Source organism: Ruditapes philippinarum, unplaced genomic scaffold (assembly GCF_026571515.1).
Source record: "Ruditapes philippinarum isolate M1 unplaced genomic scaffold, ASM2657151v2 ctg8839_1_1_1_1, whole genome shotgun sequence".
Taxonomy (NCBI): domain Eukaryota; kingdom Metazoa; phylum Mollusca; class Bivalvia; order Venerida; family Veneridae; genus Ruditapes; species Ruditapes philippinarum.
The window spans coordinates 15,659-38,591 of record NW_026856834.1 but is presented as its reverse complement, the minus strand read 5'-3'; the positions used below and the strand labels follow the sequence as shown (position 1 = coordinate 38,591).

At 34.7% G+C, this 22,933-nt stretch overlaps 1 protein-coding gene across 1 annotated transcript; it reads right to left on the bottom strand.

Annotated features, from left to right (window-relative positions):
- Positions 1-369: 369 nt before the first annotated feature.
- Positions 370-22,195, bottom strand: LOC132747842 (ankyrin repeat domain-containing protein 16-like; the record flags this gene model as incomplete). The annotated part of the gene is given in 6 exon segments (XM_060737369.1): positions 370-448; positions 4,798-4,959; positions 7,876-8,027; positions 14,012-14,109; positions 14,462-14,584; positions 21,799-22,195. Coding segments are annotated over 6 exon segments (937 nt in total), but the record flags the coding sequence as incomplete, so codon positions are not given.
- Between the last annotated feature and the right edge of the window lie 738 nt (positions 22,196-22,933).

Genomic DNA, 22,933 nt, shown 5'->3' with positions numbered 1-22,933 from the left:
TGACAGGTGAGCTAAAAATGGTGGAGAGCACAGTTGGTCTTAAACCAAAGACCTCTAGGTTGACAAGCACATACTCTTAAGGCATTGGTAGTGAAACCAGTTGTGCTCAGTCCTTAAACCTTTGGGCTGAGAAGGATTTATTTTAACCACTAGGCCACCAATACCCTTTCACATAAAGCAACAATCCCAATTTATGATTGAATCAATTACAGTGCCAGATGACATGAAATTTTTCAACATTTTGTCACCTTAGTGCAGTAAAAGATTAACTCCTTATATAATTTAATAGGAGTTAACCTATTATTGCACAAAGGTGACAATTTTGATCTATTTTCTCTTTTACAAACAGGTTTGACAAGAGCAACTTACCTGTTCTTCCCTTAGCATCAATGACATTGCTGTTAACACCAAAGTCCAACAACAGTTTTAAAACACCAACATGGCCTTCCTACAATGCCAATAGCAAAATTTTGAAACAAATATTTCATAAAATATATGAATTCATAGAGGATATTTGTTTGTTTTGCATGTAAGATTGAAATATATTTCACTGAGTGAACACCAGATGCAATATGTTCATGTGTGGCTACGCCACTCTTGAAAATAGAAAAGCTGGTGTTCATGAATGAAATATATTTCATTCTTATATGTAAAAAAAAAATGATTTTAAGTACTTTTTACTGATTTTGCTGTATAACATCGCATTGAAATATAGTGATGTTAAATTTCTCTAGTTCTGTTAAATTTTTAACATGATGTATGACAACATCAACTTTCTTTTCCTAAAGAAGCAAACTTTATGTATGACGGCATTTATTTTTGCCAGTTATTTCAGTTAGTTATGATATTCTTTTCATTCGCATTCAGATATAGTCCGGCTACAGTGAAAATTATATTTTATAAATTTCACTAGTGGTTTATCAGAATATAATTATCTGATATATTACAGTAAAACACTGGAAAGCATGAAATAAAGGGCCATAATTCTGTTAAATTTGGTCGCAGCAAAAAGTCCTTCCTTTACTACCATCTACACGTTAAGGTTGTTCATCCCTGGAAGTTTAAGCAAAATCTCCCGGTTTAAATTCCTTCCTTTACTACCATCTACGCATTAAGGTTGTTCATTCCTGGAAGTTTAAGCAAAATCTGCCATCCGGTTTAAGAGGAGTTGTGTTCACAAGATTTCGGGATGTACAGACAGACATACGGACGGAAGAGTGCAACACTATATGCTTCCCACTTTGTGGAGGCATAAAAATGTGGTAAATAATATTAAAACAGCAAGAAGGTCTTTCTACTTGCAATTCAATCATTGACAATTCAATATAATTAATCAGGGCCCTTTATCCATCCTTTATTCTTCTTTTATTTCATGTCACACTAAAGATGTAACAGTAACTTTGGAACTTTTTTAGATTTACTGATTAATAAACAACTAAGATGTCTCTCCATGCATCAGATACAAACAATATGTAAATTGATTTCTGTATTTTCGATACATGTAAGAATCTATAAAATTCAAGATTCATTTTAATGATTAAAGTTATTTTGACAAACTTAAGATCCCTCCTTGTCACTGGATATACTTAAACAAGAGCATAACACATGGTGTCAATGCTTCTCTGTTATTTGATAACAAATTTTCATAAATATTCTTAGTTAAAAAGGGGCAGAGTCCTAAAAATATTGGTTTCAAGATAGAAGATCTTGTTTAACAACTGTAACAACTGTTCTTTGTCATGAAAATCAAGTGTCAAAGTTTTATGTTTAATAGTTCTGAAATTTGCCTACTTAATATAGGCAAATTTGACAAAACTTCTTGTTTAAAATGGGCATTAACACCAATAATAGTTTCTCAGAATAATATCCCTGGTCTAATATCTTGTCATGATAAACAAGTATTCTGTGTTTAATATTGATGCCATTTATAGGTTTAAAATCATTCTCATGGGTGAATTTTTTAGAATTATTTCTTAAGTTCAGGATTTTCAGTCTCCCTGAAAGCCTTCTATTTCCTTATGTAAAGCTTAATTCAGGATTTTCAAAATTTCCAACTTTCACCCATGCATTCTAAATAAAAAGCAATTTTGAGTTAAAAGGGAACATAACTCCTAAAATTTGTCTTTCAGAATAATGCCCCTAGTCTCACAACTACATCCTGGTATCACTATCAAGTACTCCAAGATTCTTGTTGATACCTTCTGAATTCTTTGAGAAATTGGCTACATTAAATCATGATGCAGTAATCATAATTACTAGCCATTTTATTCAGCTTTAAAATATATAACAAGAGGGCCATCATGGCCCTAGATCGCTCCTCTGACCCATCAACCGCATCAATGCAATGTCTTAGACAAGCATCCTGGCTAAGTTTGATAACAATTGAGTCAAAAATGTGACCTATAGAGTGTTGAAAAGGTTTTTCCATTTTTGGGCAGTGTGACCTAGTTTTTTTACCTGAGACGACCCATATTTGAACTTGACCTAGAAGTCATAAAAACAACCTTCCTGACAAATTTCCAGAATATTTGGATCAAAACTGCAGCCACTAGAGTGTTAACAATATTTTTACAATATTATAACAGTAGCTCCTGTGACCTAGTTTTTGACCGAAGATGACCCATATTCAAATTTGATCTAGAAATCATCAAAACAACCTTCCTGACCAATTTCAAGGAAATTTGGATCAAAACTGCAGCCACTAGTGTTAAATAGCTTTTTTCTATTTTTAGCTCCTGTGACCTAGTTTTTGACCGGAGATGACCCATTTTTGAACTTGATCTAGAAATCATCAAAACAACCTTCCTGACAAATTTCAAGAATATTTGGATCAAAACTGCAGCCACTAGAATGTTAACAAGATTTTTCTATTTTTAGCTCCTGTGACTTAGTTTTTGACCACAGATGACCCACCTACGAACTTGACCTAGAAATCATCAAAACAACCTTCTTCACAAATTTCCAGAATATTTGTATCAAAACTGCAGCCACTAGAGTGTTAACAAGCTTTTTCTATTTTTAGCTCCTGTGACCTTTTTTACCAGAGATGTACTATATTCGAACATCACCTAGAAATTATCAAAACAACCTTTCTGACCGATTACCAGGAAATTTGGATCAAAACTGCGGCCACTAGAGTGTTAACAAGATTTTTCTTTTTTTAGCTCTTGTGACCTAGTTTTTGACTGAAGATGACCTACCCTCGAACTTGACCTAGAAATCATCAAAACAACCTTCTTGAAAAATTTCTAGAATATTTGAATCAAAACTGCAGCCACTAGAATGTTAACAAGATTTTCCTATTTTTAGCTCCTATGACCTTGTTTTTGACTGGAAATGACCCATCTTCGTACTTGACCTAGAAATCATAAAAACAACTTTCCTGACTGATTTCCAGGGAATTAGGATCAAAACTGCAGCCACTAATGTTAACACATTTTTTCTATTTTTAGCTCCTGTGACCTAGTTTTTGACCCATCTTCGAACTCCATCTGTATTTCATTGAGACAAACATTCTGACAAAGTTTGATGATGATCCAATCAAAACTGTGACTGCCAGACTGTTAACCACCCAATTGTTGATGACAAACAACGCAAGACGATGGACATAGCGCCACTTCGTGGATAGGTGAGCTAAAAATCAAACAAACATACAATTTCTGGGAGTGGAAACAATTTAAAATTTAACAACGGCAACACTGTTGCAAAATACGACCGTCACAAAAGCTTTTGTCAGGGATGTGGGCATTATAGATGTGTATATAGACAATATGCTCTGGGCAATATCTGGACAATATTTTATAATCTCTAGTGACCTTGACCTTGCAAATATTAACCTAAATTACATGTGTCACACTTGTAGTCATGATAGTTATCATTTGTGCTACAATCCATCAATAAATGATGACTAAATGGTCCCCGTACACAAACTTTGACCTCTATGTGACCTTGACTTTGGTAGCAGGGATCTAGATTATGTGCTCAATACTTACTTTCACTATGGTAGTCATGATAATGACCATAAATGTGTTTCAATTCCTTAATAAATGATGACTAAATGGTCCAAATACACATTTTCATATTTTTATCAGAATTTGACCCCTATGTGTGACCTTGATCTTGGCCGCAGGGACCTAAAATTTGCACATGACACAATAATAAATAATAAGACCCGTTTTTCAAATGGGCGTTTAACAAGAGCTGTCACAGGAGACAGCAAAGCTGTAAATCTGTAAAACTTGCTTCAAGAGTTATGAACATTGTCAAATAAAATGTAATTGATGATAAGGAATAAGTATTTGAAGTTTGAGGTAGATACCTTTAAAACTAAAAAAGTTATAGTAAAAAATAACATTTTTCTAGTAAAAAAAATCTAAGTTTATGGGGAGATAATTCTTGCAATATTGGTGCTAGAGTTATGAACCTTGTCACATAAGATGTGGATGATGATAAGGTATATATATTTGAAGTATGAAGTTGATCCCTTTAGAAATACATAAGTTACAGTAAAAAATAATATTTTTTAAGGAAAATTCTAAGTTAAAGGGGAGATAAATCTGAAAATATTGGTGCTAAAGTTATGACCCTTGTCACATAAAATGGGTATGATGATAATGAACATATATTTGAAGTATGAGGTTGATCCCTTAAGAAATGACAAAGTTATAGTGAAAAATATTTTACTGCACCAAAACTTTAATCTGAAATCTGGACGCGGACGCCGATGCCGGGGCGAGTAGGACAGCTCTCCATATACTTTGTATAGTCGAGCTAAAAATGAAACAAATCAAGAGTAACCTTAGCAGCTATATGAAGAGCTGTAGCACCATTTGTAGAACATGTTCCAGCAGGGTTGACCTTACAATGCTCTACAAGTAACTGCACAGATTTACAAGCACCTGTCTGTGATGCTATATGAAGAGCCTGGCGACCTAGATTATCTTCCATCATGACATCAGTCTGAAAAAATATATTTCATAACATAATCAAAGAAAAGGAATGAGTTGATAATAAACAAGAGCTGTCACAGGAGACAGCCAAGCTCGACTAATAAAATACTGGACACAGTAAGGAGGACAAAACTATGAAAGAAAAACCAATTATGTATAATTATGTATTAAGTTATAGTAAAAAAATATCATTTGTTACCATAAATTCCAAGATCAAGGGGAATAATTCTAGAAATAGTCATGCTAGAGTTATGAACCTTGTCACACAACATGTGTGTAATGATAAGAAATATATATTTGAAGTTTGAAGTAGATACCTTAAAAAGTAAAGAAGTTATAATATTTCTTAAAGAAAATCCTAAGTTCAAAGAAAGATAAATCTGTAAATATTGCTTCAAGAGTTACAAACATTGTCACATAAAATGTAATTGATGATAAGGAATAAGTATTTGAAGTTTGAGGTAGATACCTTTAAATCTAAAAAAGTTGTAGTAAAAAATAACATTTTTCTAGTAAAAAAATCTAATTTTATGGGGAGATAATTCTTGCAATATTAGTGCTAGAGTTATGAACCGTGTCACATAAGATGTGGATGATGATAAGTTACAAATATTTGAAGTATGAAGTTGATTCCTTTAGAAATAAATAAGTAACAGTAAAAAATAATATTTTTTAAGGAAAATTCTAAGTTCAAGGGGAGATAAATCTGAAAATATTTGTGCTGGAGTTATGAACCTTGTCACATAAGATGGGGATGATGATAAGGTACATATATTTGAAGTATGAGGTTGATCCCTTGAGAAATAAAGAAGTAACAGCAAAAAACAGTATTTTTTGAGGAAAATTCTAAGTTCAAGGGGAGATAAATCTGACAATATTGGTGCTAGAGTTATGAACCTTGTCACATAAGATGGGGATGATGATAAGGTACATATATTTGAAGTATGAGGTTGATCCCTTAAGAAATAAAGAAGTAACAGTAAAAAATAGTATTTTTTGAGGAAAATTCTAAGTTCAAGGGGAGATAAATCTGAAAATATTGATGCTAGAGTTATGAACCTTGTCACATAAGATGTGGTTGATGATAAGGTACATATATTTGAAGTTTGAAGTTGATACCTTAAGAAATGACAAAGTTATAGTGAAAAATATTTTACTGCACCAAAACTTTAATCAGAAATCTGGACGCGGACGTCGGGGCGAGTAGGACAGCTCTCCATATACTTCGTATAGTCGAGCTAAAAAGATTTAGTTTTAAACATTAACAAGAGCCATGTCAACATGGCCATCCCCCGCCGAATGTGTTTGCTCATTGGAAGAATGTATATGTAGTAGAGCGGAATAATTCCATTTTAAGAGGTCTTTTGGTAATGAAAACTGATGGCTATAGTGATTACAGATTTGAAACTTATGTGAATACTGATGGCTGAAAATAACAAAGGGCAATTACTGAAAAATAATGCAGGGTAGGTTATCATTCTTGTGTGCTGCATCCCTCCTCAGTAAAATCTATCCACCTATGAAGTTTCAAGTTGATACCTAAAATACTTTTTGAGAAAAAAATTGAATTGAAAAATTAAGTATGAAAAAGAACAAAGGGCAATAACTCAAAAATTATAAAAGGTAGAGTTATCATTCTTGTGCAGTGCACACCTCCTGAGTGAGATCTATGCACCTATGAAGTTTCATTTTGATATCTCAAAGGCTTTTTGAGTTATGCTCTGGACAAAAATTAATTTTGAAAAATAACAAAGGGCAATAACTCAAAAATAATGCAGGGTAGAGTTATCATTCTTAAGCACTGCACTCCTCCTCAATGAGATCCATCCACCTTTGAAGTTTCAAGTTGATACCTCAAATACTTTTTGAGATAAGCTCTGGACAAAATAGCATGAAAAAAAAACAAAGGGCAATAACTCAAAAATTGTATAGGGAAGAGTTATCATTCTTGTGCACAACATTCCTCCTCAATAACATCTATCCACCTATGACATTTCATGTTGATATCTCAAACACTTTTTGAGTTATGCTCCACTCAGGTGAAAAATTAGGTATGAAAAATAACAAAGGGCAATAACTCAAAAATTATGAAAGGTAGAGTTATCATTCTTGTGCACTGCACACCTCCTGAGTGAGATCTATGCACCTATGAAGTTTCATGTTAATATCTCATAGGCTTTTGGAGTTATGCTCTGGACAAAAATCAATTTTGAAAAATAACAAAGGGCAATAACTCAAAAATCATGCAAGGTAGAGTTATCATTCTTGTGCACTGCACTCCTCCTCAATGAGGTCTATCCACCTATGAAGTTTCAAGTTGATAACTCAAATACTTTTAGAGATATGCTCCGGACAAAAATGTCGGATGGAAGGACGGAAGGTCGGACGGACGGAGACTATTTCTATATCCTCCGCCGAAATTTTTCGGCGGGGGATAAAAAGCTCCCAGTAACTAGTACTGGTGTCAATAAACAGTGTTTTCACTTATCTATTTTCATGAATGTCCAAAACATGAAAATCATGAATGCATAAGACTAAAGAATTAAAGAAACTTGTCTTGCACAAATCAGCTGACATACAGTATTGACAAGAATTTCTGATACAAATCAACAAGTTACATTTTCTATTCTCTTATAATTTGTAGATGAGTCATTTTTCTATATGATGACTCATTATGGTAATTTACTATTTCATGGTAGGTTGTTAGTCAATACCAGTTATACAGCATCTTTTCCATAACTGGTGGAGAAATATCTTAGGTTGACAAGCAGACCAGCAATTAGAACCAATGGCCTTCTTTAAGTCATTCCATATGCTTTGTCACATGACGAATCAAACAAACCAACAGTGGTATAAGGCAAGAGATTTGAACTCACTGACTTTAATCATGAGGTCCTTTACACATGTAGGGAACAAGTAAAGATACCTGATGTTTAGAGATGAGCAGTTTGGCCGCATCAACATCCTGGATCCTAAGAGCATCCATGAGGGGTGTGGAGCCACAACTGTCTTTCATGTCAGTCCCATATTGACACACATCCAGTAAATACTCCAAAACATCATTACGACCATGAAGAGCTGAAAAATCATCACACAATCAGCCATATTGTCAAGTTTATATATTTGTTTACTTGAAGAAGCAATAATACAACTAGCGTGTACAGTATGAGGTCAGCTTTTACAAGTACCTTCAATCTGACCAGACTTTATACTATGTACATGAACTGTATATTATCAATGTTTTTTACATTTAAAGATTTCTTAGACATGTTTTAATTTCATAAGTCTATGTAAACCAACTGACCCCCAGGGAAGTGCATTTCCCCCCAGAGGCATGATTTATATAACAATTGTAGAGGTCTACCAGGCAATGCAACATGCCAAATATCTATGTTTTGGAAATTGTATCTTGTTAAGTTCATACAAATAGATTTCAATGTGCTTTCCTATAAAAATCTATATCAAATAAGTGGCCCAAGTGTCCCTTGATTTTGACCCCAGCCAGGGGCATGTTCTATGTAACTACTTTAATACATTTCCTGTGGATAGGATGAACATGGCTACAAGTTATATCCTTATAACAAAAAAAGAAGTTTCTCCTATTTTCTTATCCATAATCTTAAACTATCTATTGTAGCGTACTTACACTCACTGATGTCATAATTTGTTATGTTGTCACAAATTACATGTATAATGATACAGTTATGACATGTGGCAGTGTTGTTGATAAAATAAATATCAAACAGCTGTTGCATTGTAAAACTGTATGCTAATGCCTATCCTTATCTTTTCCTTCTTTTCTTTCTTTAAACTACCATCAATTCATTCTACATTTCAATATTAAATCTTCATTCATACACATGTTTGATTTATGATTCATTCTGATGAATTTCTTTAAAATAAAACTTATCTGAAGAAAAAGAATCAATAGCACATATTCATTCATAAAATATTAACATATTGACAAGAAGTCATAAATAGATTTCATAAAAAAATAGTATCTTCATCCACAATAAAAAAGCAAGTTAAATAAATATGAAATAAAATATTGATAGTATTAATGAAAAGTCAAGTTTAAGAGTCCATTCTCTTGTCTTATTCCCAATAGCTACTAAAAAGACATTTTTCATCAATTTTTATTTGTTTGGGTCGTCAGACCAAACAAATAATGGTAGCGAAATTTCAGAGTCTGATGCTGTTAATTGCAAATGCCGAAAGTAGTCCGCTTTTTTGAAGTGGTTACTTCTCTTTATATGTACATTAACGCCGAAAAAATTCAGGGAAGATCAATGCATAAAGATGGTCAAATGACGGGCGCATTAATTTTCAAGCAAAATAGTTCTCAAATGGTCGAAGATTTCTAATATTATTTTATTCTTTATAGATATACATGCTTATAGTAAGCTCCATGATTATTTACATCTGTGTTAACAACAGTTAGCGTCGTTACAAACCCTAATTTAGAATAATATGGTTTTCTTCAGGCTGCTAACATATAACTTCACCGTGGCCGAGGGGTTTGCGAGCTCGCTTAGGAAACGAGAGGTCTGGAGTTCAAATCCCAATTAAAACAACTCCTTTCTTTTCAAATTGTTTAAGTAAAATAAACATTGAATTAATTATCAGTGTTGCAATTAGTCTTATAGCCAATTTACTACAATTAAAACGCTGGAAAGCATTGGTGGCACTATACAACAAGAGGGCCATGATGGCCCTGAGGTTGCTCACCTGTATATAGGCCTCTGGAGCAGGGCCAGTTTAAACCCCAGGGCTTTTATTTGAACAAACTTGGAAGACACCCATTAGAAGATGTTTCTTGATGTTAAGTTTTTACTACACACATATAATGAAAATAAATGACCTCTGCCCTCCCACACCCCGCCCCCCCTAACAGGGCCAATTTTTACCCAAGGGCTTTTATTTGAACAAACTTGGTAGACACCCATAAGAAGATGTTTCATGCTAAACATCTAAGCTCTAGCTCATTGGGTTTTTTAAAAGAAGATTTTTTAAGTTTTTACTATACACATATAGTTAAAACAATGACACCCCTGGGGCAAGGCCAATTTTGACCCCAGGGCTTTTATTTGAACAAACTTGGAAACACTCACTAGAAGATGTTTCATGCTTAATATCTAAACTCTTGATATTTGGGTTTTTCCAAAGAAGATTTTTAAGTTTTTGCTACTGACACATATAAGGAAAATCAATAACCCCCGGGGACGGGGCAAATTTTGACCCAAAGGCTTTTATTTGAACAATCTTGGTAGACACCCATTAGAACATGTTTCATGCTAAATATCTCAGCTCTAGCTCTTTGAGTTCTTTAAAAGAAGATTTTTTAAGTTTTTACAATATGCATATAGAGAAAATCAATGACCCCCTGGGGCGGGGCCAATTTTGACCCCAGGGCTTTTATTTGAACAAACTTAGTAGACACTCATAAGAAGATCTTTCATGCCAAATATCTTAGCTCTAGCTCTTTGAGTTCTTTAATAGAAGATTTTTTAAGTTTTTACTACATGCATATAGGGAAAATCAATGACCCCCTGGGGCGGGGCCAATTTTGACCCCAGGGCTTTTATTTGAACAAACTTTGGTAGACACTCATTAGAAGATGTTTCATGCTAAATATCTTAGCTCTAGCTCTTTGGGTTCTTTAAAAGAAGATTTTTTAAGTTTTTACTATATGCATATTGGGAAAATCATCACCCCCTGGGGCGGGGCCATTTTTGACCCCAGGGCTTTTATTTGAACAAACTTGGAAGACACTCACTAGAAGATGTTTCATGTCAAATATCTAAGCTCTAGCTCTTTCGGTTTTTTAAAAGAAGATATTTAAAGTTTTTTCTTTCAGTTGCCATGGCAACCAGAGTTCTGCATGGAATTAATTCTTTGAACAATTTTTAAAGGTGACCACCAAAGGAACATTCCGGTGAAGTTTGGATGAAATTGGCTTAGTGGTTTATGAGGAGATGTCATTTAAAGTAAAAGTTTACGGACGGATGCCGGACGAAAAGCGATCACAAAAGCTCACCCTGTCACTTTGTGACAGGTGAGCTAAAAACAAATTGGTTTATAATCTCACAACCTTCACATTTCTGACATTCTGAGACCCAAAAAAATTCAGCACCTTCTGTGCTTTGATTTATCTTTGTAGTTTCGGATAAATGGCATATTTTTCTTGCATTTCTGGTGGCATAGTAAACTATGTTTCTTTTCCTCCTAATTGCACCTTCACAGTGCTTAAACTGACAAAATGCAAACTATCACCTTGCTTGCTATAACCTACTTCAAAATGAATGCCAATATATTTAAAGAACTCCCCTGAGGTCCTATATATAAAGCCTAAAAACATGAAATTTGTATTCTTGCATAGATAAGCTACAGTGCTTAAACAAGATTACAAAACATAATGAGTAATATCCAGAAATGAATGAAAAATCAAATTTCTGTCCTGTCTTTAGCCCAACGTCGGTGGAATGCCTTTCAAAATTAAGTGATTTTTTCACGATCAGACTTATTATCCGTTTGTTTGATTAGGTTTTATGTCACACCTTCACAGTATTGGTCATGTGGCATATTTAAGCTTTACTGGTGGAGAAAGACCTCAGGTGCCCATCTGTGAATTATTTCAGGCATGAACTGGCACCTAAGTAGAACCACTAATGTTCCATAGGCCAGATGGATAGCTTTCTCACATGAAAGAATCCAAAGTCATTGTCGGAATCAAACCCGCAGCAGTGGGTGCAAGTGGTTTCAAGTCAACAGCTTTAAGTTTAACCCATTGGCCACTGACAACAGAATAATTATTCTGGTAAAACAATGCTAGCGCATGATCAGAAATTTTGCACACAAGTTATAAGTCTAGGGCAGCATCAAATGGAATTTTATTTTTGAAAAATTATTTTAAGTAAAAAAATCATGTCAAAAGAACTCAGTAGAGTCCCTTTAAAAGTCATCAGCAAATAAAGTCATAAAAAGACCAGTATAAAAAACTGACATAACTATATAATGCACCATTTAATTGCAGTCTCAGCCTTTCCACCTAGGTGTATTAGTGAGGACCTTGACTTTTGGAAAATCCTCAAGTTAAAGCCCAACTCTGAAAGGAGTTAGGTGGTAAACCCTCCAGTTAAATTTGCTACACAGCAAGTTAGTGATATCTCCATAACAGAACCAATGCCTTGACATTGCAATGCAGTGTGTGTCTGATGAAAATTATTATTTTAACAGGAAACGGTCACCTAAGTGAGGAATGCCCCCAAAAAGGTTTTTTAAGCATGCAGGTATTATGAAAAGAAAAGAGAATAAAAGTAACTAATTCCTTCATATTGTTCTTTGTATAATTGTACCTGTAATCTCTAATTGTGATAGCGTGAACCTTCAAATACAAGTATGATCTTGACTTTTGAAGATGGAACGCGGTTCCTGGACGCGACAGAATGTTGTTAAGAGATAGACATTTGTGCCCAGTTATTTCAAAATCCCTCAATGCATGACAAAGTTACAGTCTGGACATGATTGTTGTGTAAGTGGAGACACACAGATGGACACGAGCCTTAGCCGCGACACATTGTCTTGATGTGGTAGACATTTGTGCCAAGTTATTTTAAAATCCCTCAATGTATGATTAAGTTACAGTACGGACACAAATGAAGTGGAGACACACAGACAGATGGTGCGATTTTAATATGCCACCCTTTGGGGGCATAAAAACTCATTTCCCTCATTCACCCCTGTATTGCCTGGGATGGAGAAGTGCCATTACAAACTAGAACTCCACGAGTCGGATGTGTCGCCTTGTGAACAATATAGTTTAGGAGAAATGGCCAGGACAATAATGAAATATGAAAACTAACAAAGGGCAATAACTCAAAAAGTAATAAGTGCAGTGCAGCAGTTTCTGTGCACTGCACTTCTTATCAATAAGATCTATCATTCTATGCCTATGTCTATCAAGTCCATATCTTTTATAATTTATAAGAAATAGCCTGGATAAAAATAAAGTATGAAAATTAAAAAAGGGTAATAACTCACAAATAAGAAGTGCAGAGTACCGGTTCTTGTACACTGCACTTTATCTTAATGAGATCTATCATCCTATGAAGTTTCATGTCCATAGCTTTCATACTTGAGGAGAAATGACCAGGACAAAAATAAAGTAAGAAAATCAACAAAGGGCAATAACTTAAAAAATAAGAAATGCAAAGTATCAGTTCTTATGCACTGCACTTCTTCTTAATGAGATCTATCAAGCTATGAAGTTTCAAGTCCATAGCTTTTATACTTTTGGAGAAATGGCCCGGACAAAAATTAAGTATGAAAATTAACAAAGGGCCAAAACTCAAAAAATAAGAAATGCAGAGTACCGATTCTCATGCACTGCACTTCTTCTTAATGAGATCTATCATCCTATGAAGTTTCAAGTCAATAGCTTTTATACTTAAGGAGAAATGGCCCAGACAAAATTAAAGTATGAAAATTAACAAAGGGCAATAACTCAAAAAATAAGAAATGCAGAGTACCTGTTCTTGTGCACTGCACTTCTTCTTAATGAGATCCATCATCCTATGAATTTTTAAGTCCATGGCTATTATACATTAGGAGAAATGGCCCGGACAAAAATAAAGTATGAAAATTAACATTTAGGGCAATAACTCAAAAATTAGGAAGTGCAGAGTACAGGTTCTTGTGCACAGCACTTCTTCTTAATGAGATCTATCATCCTATGAAGTTTCAAGTCCATAGCTTTTTTAGTTGAAGAGAAATGGCCCGGACAAAATTAAAGTATGAAAATTAACAAAGGGCAATAACTCAAAAATTAAGAACTGCAGAGTACTGGTCCTTGTGCACTGCACTTCGGGTTATAGAAAGAAGCATGCATACCAAGTTTGAAGTCAATCAGACTTATAGTGACTGAGTTATGCTCCGGACAAGCTTTAGGGGACGCCGACACCGACAAAAGTAACCCCTATATGTCGCCTTTTCAAGGCGACACAATAAAAGGTGGGTTATTATGAAATTTATTACATGTCATTCGTAAAGTGTTTACTGTGTACCTGCTGTATGAAGTGGTGTCCGCCCATTCTTACTGGCTGTATCCCATAGTGATGTGTCTTGCTTCAGTAGATACTGAACAATTGGTAAATGCCCTTCTCTGTCAAAAAAAGTCACAGAAGGTCATAAATATTAGCTCACAAAAATAAAATGATTCCATCAGCACCACAATTCTAACTTGAAGACTTTCAAAACACTAAGTGGCTTTTATTCTTGTTAATGATTAGTTCATCTAAAAATATTCATTTAAGGATGACTGTAAAACTTTCTAACTTATTTTACTTACGTTTGAGTCCAGTTCATGAAGTAACCAGAACAGGTACCGATATAAATAAACAGGACAAGAATCTAGGTCATGTAGCTGTCTGAATCAGAGTAGTACCAATTTGTTTAGTCAACCAAAAAAATACTTATGAAATAATAACAAACTGAATGATGAAAATATTACTTACCTGACAGCAATATGAAAGCAGTTCCAGCCATCTTTGTTTTTCAAATGTAAGTTTGCTCTGTTTTCTACTAAAATCTGGACAACGGTTAGATCATCTTTGGTGCAGGCTAACATCAAGGGTGTCCTATAAATATGAATACAAATTAAGATAACCTCTGATAAAATTAACAGACTATGTATATCAATAAAGTTTAAATAGTTACAGTGAGAGCATACTTTAATGACAAGTTTCATATTGGAGATAGTTTATGTAAATTTTGACACTTAGTCTGATGACAGCATCAGATTCTTAGCCCATGTGAACAAAGCCGATCAGCCTGCACTTTCATCAGTTCCCTGTTGTCTGATCATGGTCTGTACTAGTGTTTTACACGACATTGTATCACAGGAACTTAATATTTAAACAATAAATTACAAAATATATGTATATAGCCCTTACCTCTATGTATGTTTTTTCATACAGATAAAGCTGTATCATTATTACACATACATTTTGTGATTAATTGATTAAATATAAAGTTCCTGCGATTGTATCTAGCCTGAAAAAGGAAAGGCCAGAACTGCTTGATTTTCAGTCAGAATAATTGTTTTGAAAAATGCTCCAAAAACGATGAAAGGTTTTGTCCCAATTAAAAATAAGCAATCCTATTTAATATACTTGTGGTACATAGACAACAGCTGTGATAAGAAAACCTTAATCAATGTGGTTAAATGATGGTCTATCAAAAAAAAACATACTAGAAATGTGTCATTATGCCACAGATGCCCCCGCATGCAACCAAAATTTCAGATGTTATAATATTTAGTTCTAAATTTGTTTGCACAAATTATTTTTTTCATTTTAAGTTCAAAGCCCTTAAAACTATTCAATGTTAACACAAACCATTTTTATACAAAGTTCAAGGCACTGAAACTATTCAGTGTTAACCTTTTGTAAATTGCATATGATGCATATTTGTAGTCAAAATAATGGGTACATACATTTTCACACAAGTATGAGTGCTGAAAATGAAAATTCAAAATTTTTCCAACATTCAAGAAAGATAACTTTGTCCAAAATCATTGAACCGCGACCAAATTCAAACTTGAACTGCTTATTCCTAAGATGTATCTATATGTCAAATTTGAGTTGAATGTGTACAATCATTGGGGAGATAATGAACGGAAACTTAAATTATGACATATCCATATCTTTAATTTGTTGTTGAATATGTACAACTGTTGGGGAGGTAATGAATGTGAACTGAAAATTTCATTTTTTTCAAAGTTAAAGGGGTATAACTGCCAAAAATCATCGAACCATGACCACTTCGAACTTGACCTGTGCATTCATTTGACATATCCATATGTAAAATTTGAGTTGAATATGTAACACTGATGAACAGAAACTGAAAATTTCATATAATTTTCATTGTGGAATGGGAATTACTCTGCCAAAAATCATTGAACCAAGACCCAATTCGATCTTGGCCTACACATTCTTTTAACGTATTCATATGTAAAATTTGAGTTGAATGTGTAATACTGTTGGGGAGATAATGAACGGAAACTGAAAATTTTATCGAAGTGAAAGGGGCATAACTCTGCAAAAAATCATGGAACCATGACCAAATTCGATCTTGACCTGCCCATTCCTTTGACATATCCATGTCTCAAGATTGAGTTGAATGTGTAATACTGTTGGGGAGATAATGAACGGAAACTGAAAATTTCATATTATTTTCAAAGTAAAAGGGGCATAACTCTGCCAAAAATCATTAAACCATGACCAAATTCGAACTTGACCTGCATATTCCCTTGACATATCCATATGTCAAGTTTGAGTTGAATGTGTAATACCATTGGGGAGATAATGACTGGAAACTGAAAATTTCATATTATTTTCAAAGTAAAAGGGGCATAACTCTGCCAAAAATCATCAAACCATGACCAAATTTGAACTTGACCTGTATTTTCTCATGACATATCCATTTGTCAAGTTTGAGTTGAATGTGTAGTACCATTGGGGAGATAATGAATGGAAACTGAAAATTTCATATAAAAGTAAAAGGGGCATAACTCTGCCAAAAATCATCTAACCATGACCAATTCGAACTAGACATGTATATTCTCATAAATCCACACGAAAATACCCAGGTGCACAATTACACATGCTGATCAATATTCTTGTAAAGTTTCATGACTCTATGTCAAATCCTTTTTGAGTTACATGCAACTCAAGTTGAAAATTGCAAAATTTTACTAAGTCTAGGCAATAACTCTAAAAATACTAAATAAATCCACACGAAAATACCCAGGTGCACAACTACACATGCTGATCAACATTCCTGTAAAGTTTCATGACTCTAGGTCAAATCCTTTTTGGGTTACATGCGACAAAAGTTGAAATTTGCAAAATTTTACTAAGTCAAGGGCAATAACTCTAAAATTACTAAAAATATCCAGAAGAAAATACCCAGGTGCACAACTAAACATGCTGATCAGCATTCCTTTGATCACGGAATGAACCTATTGTTCTCTTTTGTTCTCTTTACTGTTATATAGCCCCTAAACCCAAAATGTTTGCTTGGACGGACGAACGGACGGGCAAGGGTAAATTCTAAATGCCCGCCGATGTGGGGGCACAAAAAGACATGAAATTCCCAATTTCTAATGTAAAGATTCCCAAAATGACTGTTAAAAATTCCCACAAGGCCCTGAGATTTCTCTTAAATCATTTAAAATCAAACAACCACTCAATAGTTCTACCTGGACAGTGGAAGCTGTTAGCTGTCTTTATCCATTATGACTAATCTTATTTGTAGCTGAAAAGTTGTTTGATAAAAATTCCCAATTTGAGTCAAAATAACTCATTTTTTCCCAATCAGTCATATCCATATGCCAAATTTGAGTTGAATGTGTGCAGCTGTTACTAAGATAATGAACGGAAACTGATGATGACAGAATGTCGGAACAGGGTCACACTTTATGCCCCAGCCATTATATGGCGGGGGCATAAAAATCCCTGAAATTCACAGTTAATCTTGAACATTATTTAATTATTTGCAGACTTACATCAGGGTCTTTCAAAAAGAATTTTTACGAAAATTCTATGTCTCAGCTGAGTCATGTGATTAGGTTATCTACCGACTGTGATTTGGCTTAGTATAAATCACCGTTCAAACATCAAATTATTACATACTTTTTTGTTAAACTGATAAAAAATTACTGAAAGCTAATCCAGGCTACATTACATTATCAGTTTTTACTTTAAAAAGAAACAAATTTATGTATTTGCAATAGGAATTTTTTGTTCCCGGTGTCAAGGTAAAAATCTTCTGATCATATCTGAAAATAGGTCCGAGTTTCATAAGCTTAATTGTTCAGTGACAAAAAAGAAATTGATTTTACAGAGAAAAAATGTTATTTAATTGTTTCATGTTAAGATTTTATAATATTTCATGATGTTATTTACAAATATTTGATGTATAATTTGGTGCATTTTCAAAATGGCACCATTTGTCGGCAAATATTATAAACAAGTAATCTATGTTTTTCAACAGATTATGGCTTTAAAAACACTATTTTCTAAAATATTTATCTTTTTTTTCACAAGTTTAAAGATTTTTAAAGAACATCATGTTGTTAGAATTTTCATTTTTGCTATTGCTTTTAATTTTCGCCCTTTTCTTGAACACTTACATAATTTGCATATAGCAAACTATACCGAGTTGTACCAAGACATGTTTAATTGTAGCGAAAAGGGATTACATAGTGCATTTCCAGACCATTCTATTTGAAAGAGTTTAGACCCTGCTTACATGTACGTAGTAATATTTAAAGTTATATTTCAAACAACATTGGAGCAGGAATTCCATGTTAAACACTCTCATTAATTATGTATTAGTCAGTTACAACCCTACCTATCTGCCAGGCTTGGGGTAATGATACTGGTAATGGTAATGCAGTAGGAATGTATTACTTTTTTTGAAAGTAATGCAATGTAATGATACTGCATGCCAATTGCATTACTAGTAATGGTACTGGAATGCAAAATTCAGGTAATGAAGGTGCATTACTGTGCATAACTTTGCATTACTTCACCAAACCCACTACATCACGATACTTAATCTCAATCTCGACTCAAACTCATGAAAGGTTGCCTCAAGTAACGCTGGAGTAGACTTACGGTAAGTAACTCACAATGTGCAAAGTGGTATTTGTTTTGTTTACTCAACCTTACCTCTCGTGAGGGAGACTTCAAAAGTTGACCGATTGGTTTTATTGCATAACATCATGCAGCTTTTTGTCAAGCTGCCATGTGCCAGACTAATTATCATGAAATGCATAGTCACTATTACTGACTTAAAACACAATTTAAAGTAAAAACTTAAAATACAATTTTATGTAAATTCAGTTTGGTTGTCTTGTTATTTAAATGTAAAACACAGAGATGAATATCTTGAGTCATCTATAAAGAAGGCAGATAATCGAGCAAAATGTTTATATACCTATATTACAACTGAAAACTCTTTGAAAGTGTCTCATACATTAAGAAATTTATAAATATATGTATACAAATGTACATGATTAGTTTGTTTTTTTGTAAATATAAGCTACAAAACATTTTAGCTTGGCAAAAGGAAATTGTCTTATGCTCAAAAATAATGGTAATGATACTGCATTACTTGGTCCATGTAATGGTAATGTACTGCATTACTTGCCCAAAATCAAGTAATGGTACTGATACTGCATCAAACCCCAAAGTAATGGTAATGGAATGCATTCCTTTTGCAAAGTAATGGCCCCAAACCTGCTACATTTGTATCTATTCCCAGGCTAATTCATTTTTCTAATGCACTAGTTAAATATAACTAGAACTGCCACTGTCATGGCAGGGCCTTTTTACCTTCTATAACAGGGGCCGGTATAGGACTGCTTCCCCAAAGAAAATTTCTTTAAAATCATGCAGTTTTCCCCAGAAATTGAATTTACATCAAGTTTTTTCTTCCCCTTTTGCAAATATACTGTGTAATTTTTCCCAAAAATTAAGGGCTGGGCTGCTTCCCCAACCTGTGAAAAAAAGCCCTGCATGGCCTGAATACCCCCACATACCACTTTGTCAGAATCAACAGTGGTCATTTAAAGCTCAAAATCTGAGGGTAGTAAGACAGTGCATTGCTAAATTATGTATTCTACATGTGTTTGTGGCAAAGATCAAAGTGACCTTTACCTTTGACCTTAAAACAGAAACTGCCACTGCATGACTTGAATACCCCCATTCATGCAGCTTTGCCTGGGGTTGTTTTATGATGAATATATGAGAACATAATTATATGCTTCAAATGTGAAAATGTCAAAATCAATAACACTTTAGACAGGCATTCTTAAGCATTTGAGCGGACAAACTTATTGTAGTAAAAACCCCTGTGACCTTGACCTTTGACACAGTAAGCTAAAAATCAATAGGGGTCATATACTAGTCATAACCAACCACAATACCAAATATGAAGACTGTCGATCAAAGCATTCTTAAGCAATTGAGCGGACAAGCTTTTTGAACTAAAGGCCCCGGTGACCTTGGCCTTTGACCTGGAAACCTCAAAATCAAAAGGGGTCACCTTATGGTCATGATCAACCTCCATGCCAAATATAAAGACTGTGGGTAAAAGGATTCTTAAGATATTTGGCGAACTAGCATTTTTTAGTTAAGGCCCCTGTGACCTTGACCTTTCACCCAGTGACCTCAAAATCAATATGGGAATATAAAGACTGTAGGTCAAAGGATCCTTAAGTTATTGGGCAAACCAGCTTTTTTTAGTCAAGGCCCTTCTGACCTTTACTTTAGGGGTCATCTACCAGTCATAATCAACCTCAATGCCAAATATGAAGACTGTTGACCAACGCATTGTTACGCAATTAAGCAGACAAGATTTTTGAGCTTAAGGCCCCTGTGACTTTGACCTTTGACCCAGTGACCTTAATTTCAATAGGCGTCATCTACTAATTATGACTAACCTCCATGCCAAATATGAAGACTGGGTTTTTTAAACTTGTTATTGGGCGGATAAGCTTTATATAGTAAGTGACCCTATGACCTTGACCTTTGACCAAGTGACATCAAAATCAATAGGCCTCAACTACTAATTATGACTGACCTCCATGCCAAATATGAAGACTGTGGGTGAAAGGAATCTTAAGATATTGGGCGGACAAGCTTTTTTCAGTTAAGGCCCCTGTCACCTTGACCTTTGACCCAGCGACCTCAAAATCAATAGGGGTCATCTACTCATCATGACTAACCTCCATGCTAAATAAGAAGACTGTGGGTCAAAGGAATCTCAAGTTATTTTATGTGGACAAACTTTTTTCAGTCAAGGTCCCTGTGACCTTGACCTTTGACCCAGTGACCTTAAAATCAAGAGGGATCATCTACTCATCATGACTAACCTCCATGCTAAATATAAAGACTAGAGGTCAAAGGAATCTCAAGTTATTTGGCGGACAATCCTTTTTCAGTCAAGGCCCTTGTGACCTTAACCTTTGACCTCAAAATCAATAGGGGTCATCTACTCATCATAACTAACCTCCATGCCAAATATGAAGGCTGTGGGTCAAAGGAATCTAGTTATTAGGCGGACAAGTTTTTTTCAGTCAAGGCCCCTGTGACCTTGACCTTTAACCCAGTGACCTCAAAATCAATAGTGGTCATCTACTCATCATGACTTACCTCCATGCCAAATATGAAGACTGTGCGTCAAAGGAATCTTAAGTTATCAGGCGGATTAGGAAAAACCGATGGACGGCCGGACACCCAAGCTGATTCCAGTAAACCCCCCTTACAACTTTGTTGTGTGTGGGTTTTGTTTTGTTTTGATTGGGTTTTACGTAACATCGACACAGTATAGGTCATTTGGCGACATTCCAGCTTTACTAGTGGAGGAAGACATCAGGTGCCCCCCGTGAATTATTTCAGGCACGAATGGGCACCTAGCTGAGTAGAACCACAGACGTTCCGTAAGCTAGCTAGATAAATCCTCACATGAAAGAATCCAAAGTCCCCGACTGGATTAGAACCCACAGCGGTGAGAGGCAAGTGGTTTGAAGTCAACGACCTTAACCACTCGGCCACGGAAGCCCCCTTGTGCGGGGGTATAAAAACTTTCTAATAAAACTGGGTGATACATGTAGTGTGGACTGACTTTTTGAATTATCGATAAAACCCAAGGTAGAAGCCAGTGTCATGCTAAGAGTTGTTGTTACGACTGACTTGTTTGCTGACATTTAGAAAAGATTTTACAATCCCTACTAATAAATCTGTATCTAGCTAAGAGGGTAAGGCCCCTAGACTTTAATTACCAGTCTGCTCTTTTTAAAGCATCCACATTGACACCCTTCGTTAACAGAAATTTTAGGCAAACTGCTTGCCCAAAATGTGCTGCTTCATGTAATGGCCTCTTTCCATCAAAATTTCCTAGTTCAAGATTGAAACCTTCATCCACAAGATATTTGACCAAATCAAAATGGCCGTGTCTAACAGCATAGTGCAGGACTGTATCACCAGATTTTGCATAACTGCTGATGAAAACTGTTTCTTTGAACAACTTTTCATTGATGTGTTCCTGGAAAAAAGACAAATTTCCATTCTGTGCAGACTTATATATATTGTGTAGATCATACATGATTATGGTTCCCACTGCTATTTAAATCGTATGTAGCCAGGTACCATTTTAGATGGAAGGTGCCTAAAAATAGGTTTGGGCGCGGCCATTTTGAAGTATATAAAACCTTTTAAGCCAACACGAAGCCGCCAACACGAAGACACGAACAATTTCGATTCGTACTCAATATTTTCGCGTGAATCAGTGTTTACCACTATGTACTTTATAAATAAATAATTTATTGTCTTTTTCGGTCAAAAGTAAAATATTTCATCGTTTTGTATGCTCCTAATACAATCAGTATAAAATTTGAACATTAATAGACATAAAACAAAACAAATTTCAAAGATGATAAAAGGAATGGGGCAAAAAGAAGCCAAAAACTACTGCCGCAGTTACTCTTTCAGCACCCCTATCGAAATATGACGGGTACTGTAAAGCTATATTCGGAACTAAAGACCAAACATATACCTACATTTTTCAATATTGTAAATGTTTGAAATAATCGTACAAAAGAATTCACGATACGATATTTACTATTGCAGTTTAGTGAAAATGGTTAAAAATATTATACAAAGTTCGTAACTTTGAAACGACCCTTCTGTCCCTCAAAAGGAATGTGACTCTTATACTGGCATGCGACCTTAATCAGGCCTTTCATACCTTTTTGTTTCGTATGTGTTTAATGAGGACTATGCGTTTAAGATATTAACAGATACTAATTTTCTGTATCAATAAAAGCAATTTTTCGTCAAAAACGGCTTCTATCGGTCAAACCAAGTAATGTGACGGGTATAGCTATAGTTGGAACCGACTTTTAATTTTCAACTACT